Here is a 21497-nt window from a genome sequence, read left to right as displayed (position 1 = left end):
AAAGAGATGAACCATGAGCCATGTTGTTGTGAGCAACATCTTTACGTGATACTTTTGAGAGGACTGCACTCAAAGAGATCTTTCAGCTCATTCCCGTTACAGAATGACAATTCTCCACAGAGCGCACTCCCCATTTAAAAAACACTAATTGGAGACCTCCCACAGCAAGTTGCTTATGCAAGGCAGGATGGGCAGAACAGCCAGTTGCTCCACTACTTTTAACTGCTCTTACACCAGAGGCAGCACCTCAGCTCAGGCAGCCCCTCTGCGAGTGCGCCTGTCCCATCCACCCCCTCTGACAGTCTGCAGGAGCACAGAGCATTTGACTGATGGAAATCCTGGGGCTGCTCCAGCCTCTGCTCCTAGGTCCCACCGGTATGCTCTATGAAGGAATCCCATGGCTTTTTCTTGGGAGCCATCTAAGAATTAAAATAAACCCTGGGCTGTTTTGTAGTAACATTAAATAAAAGTGATTTGGGTGCAGCCCCACCAACTCGCTTGACACCCAACTGCAGGCAGGGCACATCATGAAGCGGAGGTGGCAACACTAAGAAAAGTCCTTTTCTTTTTCTTGATAGGGGAATGTTAAGGGGCCAGTGGCAAGCAGAAGCTGTAAATAAAACAGGCTTTGATTTCTTAACTTCGATTTACAAAAATCTCCTGTTATGAACAGTCTGGGCTTGCCAGAGCCTGATGCCACCCTGTAGGTGTCCTCAGCAATGGCGGCAGGGCTGATATGTGGAAGCTGAGCACTCCTCCCTGATCCCACTACTGCTTAGGCATGGTGAAGTCCCATGCTGTCTCCTGGGCGCATTTCCACATTGCCCGCATGAGTCGTGTGAAACCCATGTCCTTTGGCTTCTCCAAGCCCCTCATAAGGCGCTGCTTCATTATGGCAACAAACTCCTTGTTGCTCAGCTCGCCGTTCCCTGCAAGACAAAGGAAAAAAAAACAACCATGAGAAACACTAAAACCCACCAACAACCTGCATGCACTAACTTTAAAGGGAAGCAGCCACAAGTGTCATTTCTTGCAGACACTGAGATCACGCTTGGCTTCAACCACCCAAAATATCCTGCTGAGCAAGGGTTGCCAAACCACAGCATTTAAATCCCAACCCTACGGATGCTGCCCTGTGTAGCCTGGCACCACCACGCCTTGCAGGGCCTGCAGTGCTGGGGCTTGAAGACAGAAAAACAAATGCAAAACAAATGCCCATGCACCCACAGGAAACTTCACTTTAAGTGATGTAGGAAATGATGGGAGCAGAGAGTAACAGAGCGCAGATTTCTCTTAATGGAGTAGAAGGGAAGATTCACTAATCTAGTGAGGTTACTGAGAATTATGTCAACTGAATTTATGTTAAAAATAAGATTATAATGAAATAGCAAATTTTACTCCGTAGTTGCTTAACCTCTGGGAGTTTTATTTGGGGCGCTGGTTGGTCGAAGGGGAGGGCAGCAAGCCACGGTGCCATCGACAGCCTGACACCTGCCTGCTGAGGGGCTGATGCCTTCCTGCCACGATGCCACACGTATCCTGTTGCTTGTTTTGCTCCCCTGCCAATGGTGCACAGCTGACAACACTGATTTTAGCTTTTAGGGAGCAGCATAGGAAAGCAACCCACCTTTGGGCACAGAATAAATATGAGGGACATCAGCCCTCAAGAAACAAACCTGCCGGTGCCATCGGCTCCCCAGGACAAAGGAGAGGGAATCTCTCTGTCTCATACAGGGGATGACATCATTGTATTTCATGAACAAGTTTCTTCCTTTGAGAGCTTTTTTCCTGCCTTACATCCAAATGCAAATCTGGGCAGCAAAATTCCAGCAAACTATCAAGGGGCTAGTAAAACTCCCTCCAGTGCTGCACCGTTTTTTGATGCATGCACATCCATAAACACTGATAGAGTGAAAACACCAAAAAAAGAGGTCTGCACTTGCATTTCCACTTGCCTCCTTCCTTACACAGACTCCCTCTGGCAACCACAGTCTTCCCCCCCAGAGGTTTGCTATCAAAATATTTAGCAGATTCTCCTATGAGAGGATGCAAACAGAGAATATTTGGCTATGCTTCAGTTTAATCTTCAGCCTGATCATCTGGCTTGAGGATTGCATTGGGAAGTGGCACTGAAGCACAGAGAAAAATAAAACGAGATACAACCTTAGAAAGATGCAAAGAAGCAGGTGGGGGCTGAAACCAAGAGGGACAACAAGGAATAAAATAATTAAAGACATTTAAAAAATGTTCGCTTATATCAGAAAACAAACAGCTGTCTATGCATCACTGGTGCCACTCAGAGCCGCCAGATCCTAGTGACTGCTGAAGAAGCAGGATGCCAGCAGGGTCTCTGGTACCACTAATTTTCATTAAATTAACCTGAGACTGCTTCAGTGTGGCAACAAGCTATCCCAAAGCACTTGCATCCTCTGTGGGCCAGCAAAGAAACAAGCAGGGCACAGAGCTGCCGCTAATTAAGCTGATATTTGTCCAGACGCTGGAGGAAAAGTACCAGACAAGCTCATTTCCAACACTGGAGCATAATAGCTGATTTCATTAAACAAAATAAAGAGTTTTGTGGGAGAAAAAAAGAAGCTGTGCATGCCAAATGCTTGCATCCAGTGCTTTAAGATCAACATCTTGGAAGCTGGGAACCATCAGATACCTTTCCTAGGAAGGCAGGAGCATCAGTACAAATCCATGGTCAAAGATCAGATGAGCCACAGCCATGTATGTCAGTCTTTCCTGGTTGGCATTTCCCCCCTGTATTTCCTCCCCCTGGATCAAATCCTGCCTAGCCTGGCCAAGAGGTTGGGGTCACTCACCATCACAGTCGAAGAGTGCAAACACCACGTCACACACGTGGTCGGAGAGCTCCACCTTGGCCACTGTCCTGGCCACCTGCTGCATTGTCACTGCAACAGAGGAAGGGCACAAGGTTAGCAAGGTGTCATGATGGTGATCTGCCAACTGCACCAAATGCAGGCAGAGGAGCAGAAGACTTTTCTCCTCCCCAGAAGACCGCCTCAAAGAGGCTTGAAATAAGTTTCATCCCTAGCTCATTCAATACATGCCCCCAAACCAGGCTCCTCAAAGCCTTTGCCTTCCTACTGCAACACCACATGGGGTGTGGCAAGGCTGCTGGTGAGCACCCGTGTTCTGATACCTGTGTGTTCAAAATAAACTTTAAAACACTGAGTTGACATGTTTTTTTTCTCCCCCTTTGGTTACAAAATCAGAAGTGTCAGCACTACAGCAAACACAAGGTGGAAAACCTCTCCTGACAGGTTTGATCAACAAGGCAGCTCCTTCCGACTGTGTTGCAAAGATAATGCTCTGAACCAACTATTCCAACAGGCCGGGAATGAAACCGCCCAGTTTTCCTGTTAAGCAACCCGGGGCCAACAATTGCAGAACAAACCCATCCACCCTCCCTGCAACAGGCTTTGCAGCCAGCAGACAAGATTAATCTTGCAATAAAATAAAGAGTTGTAATGAATTATTTTACTTGCCCCCCAACCCCCCTGCCCCCAGACTGGCAGCTGAGCCCATCAGTAAAGAAGTGGTACTGTAGTTTTACTCATGCCTCTAGAACTAAAGAGCCATCCACGGAGCTATCAAACTGGCAGGGTTATGCAGTAGAGTTTGCTGCATAAGGGGAAACACGCCACACCTCACTGGGGCTGGTTTAGCTCTTTCCCCTGTATGTATTTGTGTGCATCTGGCTGCTCTCTGGTCTCCCTTTGACTATTGCAAACTGAAGGAATGAGGGGAGATAAGAGCAGCTGAGTTGTCACCATTTGTCAGGGTTGAAACACCCTGTTCTCTTCCAGATACTCAATAAAACGTAAGGGTTTTGCATGAATGCGAGCATAATTTAAGTTCAATCACTTCCCTACAAAGCCTGACCCAAGGAAACCTTGTCTGAAGACACTGCAGCGCGGCAGCGAGCCCACAGCAACTGGGATGAACATTTAGCTGTGGAGTTGGCAAGGCAAAAGAGGGAAGTAGCGTGACACAATCAGATTGAAACCAAAAAAAAAAAAGCTCTGCTTTCATCCTTCTGGGTTCATGCACTCTAGTCCTTTTGCAGAGCTATTGGCCCTTCAGAAATTTCAAAGGGTTGCATGTCAGAAAGGAAAAAATAAGCACCTATCTATACTGTAATTGGATTTATTAGAAACCACATAAAGTGTTTCTAACGGGATTATTTTTTCCCCCCATGAACGTTCAAGACTATTGGTTTCCTCCATCCCATTTCTGCTCCTCTGAGTGAGGTTTGGTGTTTCTGAGGAGGAATCCACAGCGATCATTAGGTCTTTTTCCCCTATAAAATCCCTCCTTTTACTAAATAATGCAGGAGAAAACTGAAATTAAACAAAAGGTTGATTAAAATATATATAACCTCAAGTAGGCACCTGCTGTTTGCCTGTAATTATTCATTTTGAATTAAAATCCTCTCCTACATGACAGATAGCTCTGGTCTGCAGTCTACTCTGTATTTTAGTTCTGTCACTGTAAGTCAGGATATGGCCACTGCTCCTGTGCATGTCCTGCTGGCAGCCAGAGCCTGCTTTGGGGGCAGCAGAGGCAATGTAATCATTAAAGAAAACGTGAATTAATTTTGTTCCCGAATCTTGCCAGCTGAGTTGTGGGGAGACTGCTGTCTCTCCCAGCCCACCCACATCAACCAGGCTGCAGAATATACTGCATCATGCATGTGGCACAGCTCTCAAGAAAACCTAGTTAGCAAAGAAGACAAGGGAATTAATGTTTTAAGTGCAGGGACAGCCACCACGTCCCTGCATCCCTTTCTTTTCATCTCTCCTCTTCTTAATATGCACAAATTAGCCAGCAAAATGCAACACAACTGAATGAATGAACTGCAACACAAGCGAGCGGATGCATTAGATGGCAGCAGCCCACCAAAAAGGGCTTTAACAGTGTACCATTTAATTAGCTCACACTGACATCAAACACCAACAAATTCAATGACAAAGCTGCCCTCAGCTTTCCCCATTGGATCTGAGAGGGAGGGATGGATGGCCAGCATCACACATATCCCAAACCAGAGAGGGCAACTATAGATTGCACACGTATAATGAAGTATTTATAGGTCCTCTTTGATCAAACGCCATGAACACCGGAGCCAAATGGTGGATGGCATAATCCTTTTTACCAAGATACATGCCCTGCCTCTGGATTTTACATATGCCTTTGTAAAAGGTGCCTTTCCCCTCCCCAATTAAGCAATGCTTGTTCCCTAAATACACTCCTGGCTCCAGCCAGCTGCAAAATATGTGCTGTAACTCCTACCCGCCACATGCACTGCTGGGGGACTTCAGTAACATGTAAAGTTCAAGGGAAAATAAGAGGTTTAGGTAAAAGAAAAGAGTTTATCTAGACTTATTTCTCAGTTTATTTTTTCCCCAGAAAGTTCTTTTGCTGGGGAGACACTTTAAAACACCTCAACTTTGGCAACAGCAGAGGTTTTAAGTGCTGTAAGCCACCTCTTACCCAAGACCCACATCTTCAGAAAGCAAAAGCAAATCTGTATTTCCTCAGACAGCAACAACAAATTTCATTTAACTCCTCTTAAACGTAAATCTTCTTTCAAGGTGTTCAACCAAGCTTTGACACCATCCTCTCCTCTCGGGTACACCCTACTGAAGAAGTTATTTGCTGTAGTCTTGAAGGGAAAAAAAAAAAAAGAATTATGTCTTCAATTATAAAGTTATGTTTTCACCCCCCTCCTTCCATCTCTACAGGGTGTCACCTGATCCTTCCCTCCTCTTTGACATGTGCTTATTTATTTTTCATGGCCAGTTTTACCAGCTGTAATTTGTAGCCACCAGTTACTTCTTCCTCTCTTTATTAATCCCACTGTGTATGTGTCACCTCCATCACATTGTTCTTGCTCAATGCAAAAATTCTGCAAAATGTTATTTCACAGGAGCTGCATGACTGTGCTGTGCTCGGTAATGATTTTGTTGATTTTTAAGGAGTCATAAGGAAGGGAAAAGTGTCTCTGCTTTCCACTTTGATGCACACACTCCAGGCTGCAAGGTATCTCAGTGAGGCAACTAAATATTGAAGTGAACCTCTCACCACAATTTCTTTACTGTTTTGCAAAACGAAATAGGTGCTGTCAGCGAAACATCTCCTAAAACAAAGCTTGTTCAGATTTGGGCATTTGGGATGGCTGCATCCATCTCTACATGGGAAAGTCTCCTAGATTTTATACCACCGAAAAACAGTTACACAGTTCTATCTTGAAGAGCCATGTGGCTTTTAAAATTTCTAGTGTCTACCACTGGTTCCTCTACTGAGCCATCTGAGTTTCTTTATGCAAGTTTAGTGTCCAATACAGTTATCTTTTTTTCCCACTCATCTTTTTTTTTTTCCCACTCCAATTCCCAGAACTGCACTGTGAGTAATGCCTCACCAAATGCTTACAAACAGGGCTTTTCTATGGCTGAGAGCCTAGCCAGATAGCAAACCTCACTTTTTTTCCTCCACCTTGAGATTAATCACACATTTTTCCAAACTAATGGGCAGCTGGGCTGCTGCTTTCTTTTCTTTTTAACAGCACCCAGAGTGACAGGAGCAGGGCTCTCTGCCCTGGGCAGTTACACGCTGCAGAGGCAGGACACGTATATTTTGGGCTCCCAGAAACCAGGCTATGTAGGGTCTCACACTGATACGCACATTTCATTTTAAGCATCCCAGCTGGAAATGCTGGATGCCATAATTGACAATATAGCTAGAAAGAGTCGAACTTTTTTCAAATCAATTCATCTGTACGTACCAGAATATCCATCCATAAGAGAGATGTACAAACCCTATGCAATCCTGTGGCACAACACATTTATTCTTCTCAAAATGTGAGGCTGCAGCCCTGCAGCTGAGCAGAAACTGTTTTGACATGAAAGGGAGCATGACGGAAAGTCATGGAGATCACGCTTCTTGGAAAAAAGCGGAGTTACCAGACCAAAGGCTGAGCTGATGCACTGTTTATGTAACATTCACAGTCATAAATAAGTAAAGAAAGGAGAATCCAACACAGAAAATGGTTTCTAAACTGAAAGGTATTCAGTGTCTTCCAGGGGCTGTTGATCTATGCAAAGCTTGTCCTCAGGGTTACCAAGCTGATTTATTAAAGCCTTGTGGACGTGCATCCTCTGTTGTGATGGAGCTTTGCCCAACAACTCGTTGCATCAGCACTCAGCAAACACTGCACCATTAACTGTGCGTGTACTAAAGCCAAAGGGCAGGCGAGCTCCAGACCCTTCATGCTTGGCGACAGTGTGCCAAGCATTTCCATGGTCCCTGTCCATCAGGACATAAACACACACACCCCCCCACCCCCCAGCACACTGGTGTGAGGGAAAAGGTGACAACCTGTGACCATGGCTTGCCTCTACAGGACACCACCTGTAGAGTTTCATTGTTTGATTCTTCTCTTTCTCACAAATTACTGCAAATACTCATCCAGGCTTTCTTATATGTCCAGAGAGGCGATGGCATCTCCATCCTTGGAGATACCCAAAACCTGACTGTAGGTGGCCCTGGGTGAGCTGCTGTAGGTGACCCTGTTGGACTAGAGGGTCTCTAGACATCCCTGCCAACCTCACCCATGCCACAGAAGTCCTGCCCACCCAACCACCAGCGCTCACTACGTGCCATTACTCCAGAGGAGCGAGCTGAGCTGCATCTTCATGGGGGACTGATTTCTTTCATCCAGCTCTGAAGGCAGATTAAGCAAGCAGCAACGGAATGACAAAAACATGCTGCACTCAAAACTCTTCTCTACCTCCTTCCAAATTCCCTGTCAAGTTTGCAGCCACTTCAAGCTCCATACTTCAAATAAAATGATCTTCCATTAACCCCTCCTGGGCTCCAGCCCTGCTTCGAGCTGGCTGAGCCACTGGAGCAAGCAGTGGGCTCAGCCGCCTCCCCTCGCTTTGGCCCATCTCTAGGCAAAGCACATCTGTGTCTTGCCCTACAACACAAAGGAGTTATAGCGCGGCTCTCTGCTGGAGCCAGCAGCACAGCTGCTTGGAAAGTCTGGCTGCAGACAGTGCCAAAAAAAAGTGCAACTCACACTCTTGCCTCGAAAGGGGAATAAGTGACGAATTCGGCTCCTGTCCTGCTGCCAGCTGTAAGCCCACGCTGGGAAAGTTTTCTAAGCAATCCTTATGATTTAAGAGAATGATGGCTATTATGTTTCTGGTAAAATGAAAGATGGACTAACAAATAATACATGTGTTATTCTATGGGTCATTAAAATAGAGGTTTATGATCCTTTTTAGAAGAAGAGAGGACTTTAATTCAACACTGAAAACAGCTTGTCAAGCTATGGCTGTTTGATGCCATCATTTTTTTTCCTCTTAGATTTTAAACAGACCTTCTAAAATTATAGTAACGTTTGCTGCATTAGGTTAGCAGTGATTTATTTTATATACTAACTATCCTCTTCCTTCTCCCCGTATGATGAGTAGTTTTTACATTTGTTGGTTTTTAACAAGCAACCTTGTGAAAGGTTGACTTTTGGAAGAGTACACTCCATTTACTGCTTATTTGATTTGTGGCTGCAATATCCAGACTGAGTGCACACATATGGAAGTGGGTAATGCATAAACAATTCAGGCATGGGAGCACACAGATCCCTGCTGCAAAACCCAGGTGTATCACTGTAGTTCGCTTTGCACCTTCGTTGGGACCACAGCAAAATGCTCTCTTCATGCCTCCTGCCCAGAGCATCTCTGGGTTGAGCAGCACAGAAGGGTGCAAGGGGTAATTTGTGTCAGCTACCAGACACACATGAAGAGGGCTTTGCAGAATAACCCTCCTCTTCTGCCCAAGCCCGAAGAAATGTCTCCCAACAGCCAGGACCCTGCAGGCCCCAGGGATGGGCGTCTGGGGACAGGAGAGCCCACAAGCGGTTTGAAGCTATGTCCCGCACACCACCAACCCTCCCCAAGGTTTACTTACTCCAGCCAAATAATCCCAGCTCAATGGCTGGGGCTTCAACACAAGCTCATCAATTGCACATAATTAAACAGCAATCACACTGATTTACCAACTGCATGTGGACTAAATACTCCACAAATGCATATTCCATGACTGGGCAATTGCTAATTTACTGTAGACACCAAGTAAATTGGATTTGCTGGAGTATTATCTCCTTGTGGGATGCTGCAGAAAGGGCTGTGCAGCAGCAGCAGCAGCACATCCATGCTTCATATTTTTACTTTTAAATGAGAGAAAAATCATACTGCCTTCTTTTAAGTCTTAAGATAACAGTGATCTAAAACAAAGAGTATAGATGATTTCCCCCAAACAATCAAAGACGAAAAGGGCTGCTGACACACACAAGAAGAGATGCGACACATTTGACTCCCTTTTGTAATTCCACTGCCCAAAAAACTATGAATGTCTTAATATTCCCACAACAGCAGTGGTTGGAAGAACAGCTTACTTCAGAAACATTTTATTTTGCAGCTGCCTAAATATATCAGCTTTAACTTCCTAGTAGACAAGAGTTTCCACCTAGCCTAAAAAACTTTTAATGAGTTTGCCAGGTTGTTTTTTTTTAAATTCCTAGTCTGAGTATTTAAAAAAAACAACTCTCAAAAAAAGATCCAGAAACAAAACCCACACACTTCTGACAGATCCTGGCAGTAGAGAGCAGGACTTTTTTAAAATGTACGGGTAGTTTTGTTTTGTTTTCTCATTATTTTAGAAGAACGTTGTGTCAGATCTGAGAACATACCTGATAGGGATTAGCTCAGAAAATGAAACACACAATGAGATGAAGGAGGATATGGATTATGACTATCACCAAGCTCCCCAGGACACACCATCTCTGAGGTTTATTCAGTCACCTACTCCAGCACGTGCAGCGCCTGGACTGTGGGTTATCTGATGAGAGCCTGCTCTGGGCAGACTTTAATGCTCAGTCTGGCACCTTAGTGGGGTTCCAGTGCTCCCGCCGCTCCTTCCCTCCAGCTCCAAGGGTGCCTGCCATTAACTGGATTTCAGATCACAAATGCAGCAGCTGGCCATACAGCTCTTATTTCTAGGCAAAGTCTTTTACTTTTAAGCAAAGCTGAAACAAAGCAAAGGCTGAACAGTTCCTAACACCAGCTCCGCTGCCGGTTACTGCCTCTGCTGTGTCGATCACGGAGACTTCTACAGAAGATAGAGTTTGCAAGAATACTTCTTATAATACTGCCTGTCTTTGTCAACAATTTTTCAAGTACTTTGTAAAAGGAGAAAAAGCTTCACTTGAGAAAACGGGGATGAAGAAGAAACATTGCCATGGCCAGGATCTGGTACCAGACTCACTAGGTCATCTTGCCTCTGCATGTATCAGGCCTGATTGGTCCTGCTGAAGATACCACGATAGTATCACTGCTTACTAATCGGTCACCATGAAATCACTGCTTCCTAATCTATTCAAGCTATACCTTTCAGCCTTTTTTTCCCTGTATATCTAAAACTGTGAAAGTTTAAAACCTGAAATCCCTCTTTATCCGTGAATGTAGCAAGTCAAACCTCTCGTTACAGAGAGGAACTTTGATCTTGGTACATTTTAACCTGTCAGCCTGGGCTCGTTCAACATCTTCCCAACTCCAAGGACACAGCATGACTCATGCTCCCTCAAGCTTTCAGCACCCGTCCATCTCACAAGTTTTAAGTCCATCTCACCTTTATCAAGCGAAGCTCCTGCCATGTGGTAGAAGCTCAAAGCCGTGTCCACATCATTTATGTTCTTCAGAAAAGTGAAGAAGCTCTCCACCTCCTCAAATGTCAGCCCCTAGGACAAAGAAAGGGTCTTACAGTGATGGGAAAAGGAGATTGTGACACTACCTGGATTACATATGACAAAGTGACTTATTGGCCCAAGTTGCAGCCACAGGGGAAATCATCTGCACACTCAAGACACTCCTGCCTTGGCACCTGAAGATACGGTTTGCGACCCATGCTTCTGTTTATCCATCTCTGCTCCCCTTCTGGCCCCAACAGTCGTGCAAGGGGAAGGGACTTCCTTGTGTACAGCCAGCAGCGGCCAAGACCAAAAAGCGTTTTTCTGGCTCTTGCTCCACAGCCAGCTCTTGCCCAAAAGCGCAGACATACCACAAGCCTGTGGCTGGGATGCAGGAGACAGCTGGAAGCAGGTTCATTAATGTATTGTTTTTAAGCCTGCACACTTGCAACGACAATAACAAAGTAGTTCACGTGCTGCAAAGTCTCTCCCAAGAGATTCAGAGATCCCTGGAGGGATCCACGTCTTACTCAGTGTTGCAGAAGGTGACATTGCAAACCACAGCACGTATAGAGTGCCCCAGTTAGCTTTGCTGCTGGTGGCAGGATGGCTGCGGGGCTGCATTGCTGCCTGCTCTACTTACCGGCACAGTTGCCTGGGGCTCGACTCACCCTGGGACGGGTGAGTGTGCACTGGGTGAGTGCCTACAGCCACAGAAAGGCATCCTGAGATCTGCCAGCACTGGCATCGCTGCATCCTAGCACAGCCAATGGGTAGGCAGGGGATAAGAGAGACACTCCTCTCTGCACTGATCTGACCGGTGAGGAGGGAGCACACTGGGAGAGCAACTGCCAGCGAGTGAAGCTCTGGGACCTGCACCCAGTTCCACTACACAACACAACATCCAGTTTTATCGACCCGTTTAGCGCCAGCACAACTGCATCACTGCTGGGACAAGAGCTGCAGCCTCCAAACTCCCTCACCACAGCCACGGCCCAGCAACAGAGGTAAATCAGTACTATGGTAATAACCACTCAGCCTTCCTCTCTGGAAGAGATAAATCAGCTTGTCAAGAGGAGTTCAGGTTCAGGCTCCCCCTGTCCTGTCTAGCATGATAGACTGATACAGCAAGATACTAAAAATCCCACCTGCATAACACAGGGCGGTTTTATGGTTTGATGGAAGAGCACACGTTCAGTGGGTACTGTCAAATACAAATGTATACAATCTGTTGTAAACCTGCTCAAAGTCTTCCCAACAACTTCTAATCAAGGAACAGCTACCTATCTTTTTTTGCAAAAAAAAGCACATTTTTTACAATCTTCTCATACAGACATGGTACCTCTAGAACTGTAAGCAGAAAAATTAAAGAACATTTGCAGTTTGTTCCTATCTTTGCTATAACTGAATATGTGGCAATGCACCACTGATGTACGTTGCACAGCGTGCACACTGACAAATGCAACAGCAGGCCTTGTCAGCCCAGATTTCAAGGATGCAGACCAAAAAGAATGAGACAGCAAAATGCACACATGGACAAAGAATATGAAAAAATCCCCAGTTACTGTACAGGAAGCTTTCCTAAATGTATACCTGCTCTGCTTCCCAAGCGGCATGCTAAAAGATGTATGGCAGAATTATATAAAATACTGTCCTAGCATTAAAAAAAAAAAAATCAAGTAAATCAGGTACTTCTGCAGGAAGTACTGCAGATTCCTCTGGTTTTTACAATGGATCTACAAGAGAAAATATCCTTGCAATTCAGATGCCCACCCAGACACCTCCCTGCTACACATTTCCTCATGAACAGGCTCCTGCCTGGGAGCGGTATGTGTACTTTCAGGCCAGAAGATGACACTGTGCTGTGATTTACCTGCTCTGTTTGGGACATCTGAGGTTTGTAGTAGTAGCTGCAAGTCATCTCAGCAGCTATTCTAAGCAAAGAGCCCTAAACTTTGTATTTTCCTGGAATCTTCCACCACAAAACGGCAGATATCAAGGCCAAACAGCATTGCGGGCCTCTTGTTTAGTACCAATAGTGCAGTTGCTATTGCATGTGGACAGATACTGACCCTCTGCAGCAAAAATGCCATCAGCATTATGAAGTCTAGTATTTTATTGATGAATCCTATAGTTGAGGCTGGCATCAGCACTAACGCCTTTCCAGCTGCTAAAACAAAAATAAAATCAGAGACTGAGACAGTCTCAGGCTTTCACTGACAAATCAACAGATGTATGATGACCTTCATCAGTCAGAATTCTGTGTATGGGAATTTATCTACTCCCCATCAATAAGTTTGTCAGCTCAGCTCTTCCTAAGTTGTTCATGTTTCCATGAAAGACCAATAGAAGTTTCCATTATATGACAGAGGCTTGTGTTAATTTCGAATCACAAGAAATTGCGTATCTGGAGGGCACTAGGATAGCAATTATGGGATCTGGATGATCACTTCTTTCAAGGCATTTGTAGATCTAGCTGTTGATTCGTAAGCCTGAATCCTTTCATCATTTAAGTAATACTAGCGATACATAGGCAGGCAGACTCCAGAAATGTGTATCTGCTTACAACATGCATCTTACAACAGCTCAGACACCTTCTGCAAAAGTTAGGACTGTTCACCCAGGGACCATTACATCTCCCTTGCACCCTCTGCCATCTCAACAGAAAATTATGCCATGCAGCCCCAAAGCATGTGTAGATGACGACCTGAATCACTAGTTTCTGAAGAGTCAGCTTAGTTTTCTAGCAGTTAGGGAGACATAAACCAATACCTTTCTTGTAAGTGCTACTGATGACTCAAGTCCTTTTTACTACGAGAAAAGCAGCTGTGTAAGTGTAGCTTGAGTTGAGGGGAATCATGAACAATTCTAACCAAAGTAGAGTGTGGCAGATGCACTGAACATGCAGAGGAGTGCACATATCCAGGGTAAGATGGGATTTGTCCTCAAGAAAAATAAAAATAAAAGCAGATTATCAATTAATGCAAGAAAACATGCCATTCCCAAAAGCAGGAACGTAGAATAATGATGCTGGAAAATGACTAAAGGTTAGATTAAAACCTTTAACATTTTGATAAATTGCATTTCCAAGGTAAAGCTTGCCAGGCAGGTTTGGTACAATTACTGCCATTCCTTTCCCAGCATCACACTACTAAAATCATCTTACTCCCACTTTCTTTGGAAAGCAATAGCAAGTCAAAGCCCCTAATGCCTTTGGCATGGAGAGGATTTACAGCAGGTTAGTAAACTGTACAGGTAATGATACTACACAGCTATAGAGGTAGTCTAGTGAAGCGTCAAAAGAAAGGATTTGGGGGAAAATTAATCCTGCAAAACAAGCTTGCATCATAAACCTCTCTGACCTACACAGAGTTCAGTGACTGGAGAGTATTGCAGGATAAATGAAGTAGCTGGGTGGCTTTAACGTCTCTTTGAGGTCTGGGAGCCAAAGGGAGAGCAGTGGATAGCAATGGCTCCACTCCCTTTTTTTACACAATGGGAGTAAAGCAGAGCCTGACCAAAGCAGCAGCTTGCTCTGCAGATGTCTGGGCTACAAACACAGAGGAAGAAGCAACACCAGTGTTGAGCTTCTGCAGTCTCAAGCGGGAGAATGCTCTCTGGGTTAACACTCCACCATTCATTTACGAAGAAAATTTTGCAAGCACACCCCTGAACACGTTATCTGGAAAGCTCAAAAGGTGGTTAACATGATTCTGGTCATGGCAGTCCTGTTCCTAAAGAGATGGGGAAATTTAAGCTATGTAAAACCACTGTGATGATCCCCAAGGTGATCCAATAGAAGTACATAAGTGTACTTCGATACAGTGTGCTGCACACAAATCTGCAAGGATATGGTTTTCTAAAATACCCCTGGGGAAAAAAGAACCCCACAAACTTTCCAGAAAAGTTTCTCTTGTATAAAAGACATGGCAAAGTTAGGCACCAGCCTGGATTCTCTATGAGACAAAATCTGCTGAAGTGGAGGATTTTGGTGCCTGATTTCTCTAGCTCTGCATAAGCATTGACTTTGAGCTGCCCTGGTTGCAGTAAAAGGCTTATCTGCCTCCAGTGCAAAGTGGCTGGCGCTTCTTGCATCCTTTAAATCTCCTTAAAGCACTAAATATCTTGTACTTCTTATCACGGAGGCCGTCTCGTTTTAGGATTTTGGCTGTTTCGTTCTCCCCAGTCTAAGGAATCATGTTTTTTCCACCTGTTTCTTGGTTTCTTGCAAATGTAATTTTTTTGTCCTAATCCCCAGTTTTGCTCCCTGAAATAAATAAAGAAAAAGACTTGCTCCGAATCCGGATATTTTCAAATAGAAATAAAATTTGGCTGATTTGCAGATGAGGAATAAGGTAAAAACAAAAAGTTCTTCCTGTGCCACAGATGTCAGTGTCTTGGCTTACACATGAAAGGAAGAAAACACCTGCTCTAAGAAACCTTCCAAAATAGCACCCTCTTCCTAATTTCTCATATACCCAGCTACTGTTCAATAATATATACACACATGTGCATATGTATACATATATATATTTTAAAAAACCCAAATCACAGCAAAAGAATTTACAGTTTGGGAACATTAACAAGAAAGAGCTGTTATTTTCTGTTAGACACACATCACAGCTAAGTATTTTTTCCACAAGAAATCAAGTGATTCCTGTTAAAACTTGAAGGGAGCAGAAGTATTGGAAAAGCCAAATCTGCAGTGTCTTATTCAAAGATCAAATAAACGGACACAACCTTGGAAATATCAAGTCTCATTTAAGCTGGCGACAAAGAGCTTGAGAAGTGAGATTTCCAAATATTAACACACAATGCGTCTCAGATCCAATGACATGTTGACACCATCTATTGACAGCAGCGTATTAAACACTGAACCTACTTTCCTACAAAACATGAGACCATCTGCATAAAAAAGCTCTTTCTGTAAGCCCAGGGCCAGGAGAAGATGCAGGTACTGTGGGTCCTCCGGCAGGAACGCCACGCTGAGCATGGCCTTTTCGCTCACTTATGGTTCCCTGCAATTTTTCACATTTTGGCATTATTTGCAGTTAATACAGACTATTAGCCTCCGTGCCCTGCTGCTTCAGTACACCCAAATTCTCCAGCATCAGTGAAAGATAGAGAAAACAGAAGGAAAAATTCACTGGAGTGGCTTTACATGAACTAAGGATTCCTGCACACCACCGGAGTCCAGTCAAGGCACCAAAAAGGGACAAAAAAGAAATGAATTGCTGGCCAACACTTGTGTTTTGTAACACACCTTGCATCTAAACCAGTTAAGAAGTGAATGCCAGTTCTGATGTCACAAGGAAGCAGCTCTAAAACAGTCAGACTGACCCGATATGTAGCCAAAGGCTTTCCATCCATTCTCCTTTTGATGAATCCCTTGTTTATAACCTATTAATAAAACAGTTAATAAAAGAACAATCCATCTTCATAGGAGCAGACGTGAAATTCTAATACTGAAGTAATTTAGCAGCCCATACTTGCCTTACCTGATAAAGCACATGCTTTTGGTTTGGATGCCTTATTCCAAGACTAAATTAATGAGTATAGGATCTTCAACCTTATTCCTCTCTAAATCATAAGTAATTCAAATAATTTTTCATGTAAGTTAATGACTAAATAATAAACTGCCCGCTCACAGCAGCTAATTAATCCAAGGTTGAGCCAGTAGCTAAGAATTGCTCTTCAGTGTTTATTCTGGCTCCAGACCCAGGGTGCTGTTCAGCAAATTTAAATTTTGAAAGTTACAGCATCCATTTTAACAGGGACAAGCCTACACCCTGATCTGGTCACTGACCACTGCGCTCCCACCTCTTCCATCTCCCTGCTGCTGGCAAAGTATTTATCATCTGCAAAGTCAGCGTGTCTCCCCACACTGCTAAACAAGGTGTGGATGCTTTTCTTAAGAAGATGGAGATTGCTTACTCATTTATCAGTACGGTGCGGGATGGCTGCACCCACCACAACTTCCCAAATTTGGCACTGACCTCTCCATCTTGGAAGTGCTTCTTGAGCTGCTTCAGCATGATGGTGAGCTTCTTGGACTGCACCCCGCTGTAGGCCAGCAGCATGCTGCCGAACTGCCGCTCCGTGATCCGCCCTTCCACCGGATCGTGCCGCTCAAACTGGAAGCAGAGAAAAAAAAAATAATATAAAGGTATATGAAAACAAGACTGCAGCAGAAAGCTCCACCCAGGGTAAGGGCATGAAAAACACCGCAACAAAAAATGAACATTGCAGGAAACACTCATGAAGAAGAAATCCCAATGCATATGAATATTTGCTTTTCCCCAGGACTGTATCCGTGAAGAAGTCAACATTTTCCCTACATGTTATTCCTTGGGCAACTTCTGGAGAAAATCTTTGTATCTTGCCCTCCTAGTTTCATCTCGCAGGGGGACAGTATTTGTAGAGGTGGACTTGAAAAGACAGAACGATTGCCTTAACTTGAAACCAAGCTAGTGTCCACAGGTCACCAAAGAGGGTGAAAAGCAAGAAGTACTAAGGTGTTCTTCACATGCACTTCCAGCTTGGAGATCTGAACAAGCACCCAGAGAACTCTGCTGCTCAAGTGACTTTCTGATTGATCAAAGATCTGTCTGAGACTGAGCTAATATGCAAGAGTGTGCTTCAAAAGAAGTTCATGTAGGTGTGGTTCCATGATTGCTATAAAGGGGCATAATGGTTAATAGCCCAGGAAACAAAAGTCTTACAAAAACTAAGTCTCATTTTAGCTCTTCTCTGCTCCAAGCCCTACAGCAGTGTCACAGCAAGGGAAGCTTCATGGACATACCTCACCTTCCCCAGTTCCAGAAAGTTCTCCTCATGCTCAGCCCCATCCAGTCTGCAACCCTTATGAATGGTGCTGTGAGGCCCCTGCAAAACTTCCCACAAGACCTTTGGCACAGAAGGGTTTTCTCCATTAATCCATCTCTCCAGCATTAGTTTATGTTCTCCCGGCTTTTGCTGCAGGGGAGGAGACAAGAGCAATTCCCCAGTTTGGGAAGATGCTGGGTTGGAGCACCACATCTGTGGTAGCTAAGTAATGCAGATTTCACCTTTTCCTTTTTCCCCCCACCTCTTTGTGGCTCTACAAACATCAATGTTAGATTTCAACTGACACTAGTTTCACAAATCTCAGTATTCAGGACCCCTTATTTGATTTCCTTCAAATTTATCAGAAAACATATGACCTACACTACAGCTGATCACAAGCCAGAAGATGACATTTAACAACAAAACTGATTTTTAAATTCTTACGGAACAATGTAGTACCACTGACTGGCTGTGATATTGCTTGGTGAGTTAACCATTTCTGCCTCAACTGCTCTTCTGTGCTTAACGACACAGCTAACACAAGCGCCAGCAAGGCACCTAACCGAGATCAAGGTGAGGAGATGAAAGCCAGCAGCTCCACCAGCCTTGCTTTCAATCCTTGTGTAGGCACAACCCCAGACACAGCTGCTACATATGCTTTTAATATACTGGTCTTCAGCTATGCTATATAGCAACCAAGCTGCTTGCAAACAAGCTATTACAATTTCCATGTTAGTGCCAAGTTGGTGGTAAATATTTTTTAATTATTAGTATATCAGCCAGACTTTTGCTGCTTTTCCCAGTGGGATACTAAGTGATTCCTACTGCATTTGAAATGCGTGAAGTGCCAGGGCTGGAGGGGTTTGGATGGACTACGCTGGCAGGAGGCAGCTCTCAATCTAACAAATGCTGCTTCTTAGCACCTTGTACTTTCACCTGAGCGACCCACACAGTATTTGGGAAAAAGACGGTGCTTTTTAGTGTCATCTGATACAGACTCATGATGCAAGACATCGGCCTCTCCCCTTCTTGTGTGCTGGGGCAAGGAGAGGGAAAACTCATTTGGAGGAAAAGTATGTGTTCTTCGTTAAAAAGCTGAGGTAGTCTTTTTTACATTTTACAGTACCCAAGGGAGAAAAATTCACAGTCGGTACTGTTTCAAAAGCAGCACCAATGCTTTCTTCTAGTATAATATTCCTAATTTCATCCCAGAAGTCACAAACCAGTATTATTCTACCAACTGCCTTCAAATATCCCAAGTTTTAGCAGAGGTTTTAGGTAGCATCTTTTATTGAAGGATAAGAAACAGGACCAAATCTCTCAAATCAACCTCCTAAGTGGCTAATATCCTTAGAAAAGTCTTGAGTCAAGTGTCTAAAAGCCCACTGGTCCTCTCCCCCTGCCTCACATTAAGGAGCTGGCATTGTGCAGCTCCATGGGCTAACACAAGCAGCACAGATCCCTGCAATCTCACAGATTGGGAAACAAAAAAGGGCCAACTCCTCACTGTTCTTCTGTAACTAGGCATTCAGATAGTGGTTAGATTTGCACTACTAGATGCAAAATAGACCAGAAATGAAAAATCAAAAAAACTTTTTGTCTTCTTTTTTCTTGTGATGTATCTCACACAAAGCTTTTTGGTGCTAACTTACTAAGATAAGAAAGCAGGACTATTCTCCAAATGCTATGCTGAAGAAGTCTTAACAGGAATATGATGATGAAACACAGCATTTCAGTCCAGCTTTCTTCTTTCTTTCCCATTTTTAGCTGTGACCCTGAGATGTTCAAAGCAATTGCCCCACTGCTGCTGCAGGGGGTCTCAGTGAGCCCTTTGGCTCCCCTCGCTTGGGCTTTCCCAAATAAAAGATGAAGATACAACACCTATAGTTTCAGGAAAGTTGGTACATTAAGAATAATGCTGTAATTTCCAATCAATGTTTGCAGCCATGCAGCTGGGAGAAAGGCAGACAAGCATGTTTTAAGCAGGATTACTTCTAAAATTCTATGCAAACTAACTTCTGCATCACGAATACCGCTACTGAAAACAGATACACTAGAAGTTACCTTATTTAGGGGCACCTATTACTAAACTTTATAGCTTACACTTTATAGCTAGAGAATAAGCAATAGGGAAAAAATGCTTATTCCTCCCATGATTCATCTTCTCAGCTTCTGTTCTCCCTGGGGTTTTAGGTATTTCCTTGGTGGGAAACTGCAGCTGGCAAACCTTTCTACAACATCTGTTAAAAATAAACCCAATATTCAAGTACAAGGATTTAATCAGCTCTGAGCAGCAGCATTGGAACATGGAGCACAATTAACATGCTGATGCTTGCACTATTTTTGGCATCTTACAAAATTTAATGAAAATGAAACAGTGTCTACCCTACTGCCATAACCCAAGTCTTGATCACAGCAGTAGCAAGAGCCTCACCTGCAGCAGGTGCATGAGACAAAAGAGCTTTCGTCTTTTCATTTCTTATAAGTTGGGAGATTGTGTTAAGTGACAAAATAAAGATAAAACAAATCTGATGAAGGAACTAAAATAACTTATTTATACACATATCCTTAAAGTACAAAACAGTCCTAAACCCCTGTGAATAAACCAACTCATTCCCCATCACTGTGGGCTCTAAAACTGGTTCTAACTTTTAATTTCTGCAGGTCATCATCAGGTGCAGTGACGAGTCAAAACACCATACAAATGTTACTCTCAAGAAATACAAAAAGCCTGAAAACCACGAAATTAATGCTTCTTATTCCAGGTTTACTTCACTTTAAAGCAAATACCTTTAATGTTAAACTGAAACACTCAAGGATGCCCAAAGTCAAATCCTGGAAGCCAAGCGTTACGCTCTCCCATAAACAGGCACACAGCAATGTCCATTGCAAAGGCCAGCCTAGAAAGGGGCTTGCAAGCAAGAGCTGGTCAGCAACGAGTTCCCAAATTCAAATATAATCACCACTGAACTGAGAAAAAAAAGCAACAAAATCATGGTGTTGTGTAAGTAACATTCAAAACTTATCTTCAAGCTAGTGTCAGATGCGTTTAAATTAATTACAGAAGGGATCTGTTGGGGAGGATGTCATTTAAAGATGCAGAAAAATTTTGGTGAGACAATTCTACCTATTTTTTCTGCCATGTTAGAAGTTGTGTATTCATAAAGAAACTTGGTTACAAATGATGCAAGTGGATAAATCTTGATTTCAACTTTTTTTTTTTTTTTTTTTTTTTGTTAAAAAGCTACCCCTGATACCCGCTTTCCCATCTCCCTGTCTAGGAGCAGAGGTACCAGATCTGTGCTCTCCTGACTTCTTGAATGTCTTCTGGCCAATCAAACACAGCTTGCGCACTGCCTCCACTTGAAAAGAAAGGAGGATGCAAATCCTACAGTAATTTTTCTTTCAGTACTCAATACACAGTCCAGGGACAGTGTTAAGTGTTAAAATCCACCAGGTACTTGAAAAGGCAGAAAAAATAAGTGTCCTTTCCCAGATAAACACGATCCTTTGCCTTTATGCATGTAACATTACTGCACAGTTTGTTCTTCCACTCACTTGGTGGGGGAAAAAAACCGCAAAACCCACAAGGATGGGGTACAGGAGAGAGCACACTGAGATTTATTACAAGCAAACAAGTCCTCTGACAATCTTTTTCCCTTTCATGTATCTTAAAGAAAGGACAAGCACAGCCAAGGCAATCGCTCAGCTGGCATCACAGGGCACCAGCAGGTGCAGGATGGAGCAGCTCCTGCATGTGACACCCACCACTGGAGATGCTGGGGAGGGAACAGGGGGGACCTACCCGTCTCCGAACTGCAGCCCCAAAAATCTATGCATGCAACACAGATGACCGTCAAGTCCAACACCTTCACAGCAGCTTCCGCCTGCAGCCACTTGG

General features: G+C 43.9%; 1 protein-coding gene across 12 annotated transcripts in view; it reads right to left on the bottom strand.

Moving 5' to 3' along the window:
• Nucleotides 1-23: 23 nt before the first annotated feature.
• The window catches only part of MICU1 (mitochondrial calcium uptake 1), a 105761-nt gene continuing 84287 nt past the window's right edge, over nt 24-21497 (bottom strand). For all 12 annotated transcript variants that reach the window (XM_040607612.1, XM_040607616.1, XM_040607615.1 and 9 more), the window contains 4 exons: nt 16768-16905; nt 10714-10822; nt 2826-2915; nt 24-929 (listed from right to left, as the gene is read on the bottom strand). In XM_040607612.1, the coding sequence (XP_040463546.1) occupies nt 769-929; nt 2826-2915; nt 10714-10822; nt 16768-16905 (498 nt within the window). In that variant the 3' untranslated portion in view covers nt 24-768. The remainder of the gene's footprint in view (nt 930-2825; nt 2916-10713; nt 10823-16767; nt 16906-21497) is intronic.

Source organism: Falco naumanni, chromosome 9 (genome assembly GCF_017639655.2).
Source record: "Falco naumanni isolate bFalNau1 chromosome 9, bFalNau1.pat, whole genome shotgun sequence".
In the NCBI taxonomy this organism is placed as follows: Eukaryota; Metazoa; Chordata; class Aves; order Falconiformes; family Falconidae; genus Falco; species Falco naumanni.
This window is presented reverse-complemented; position numbering and strand designations above follow the sequence as displayed.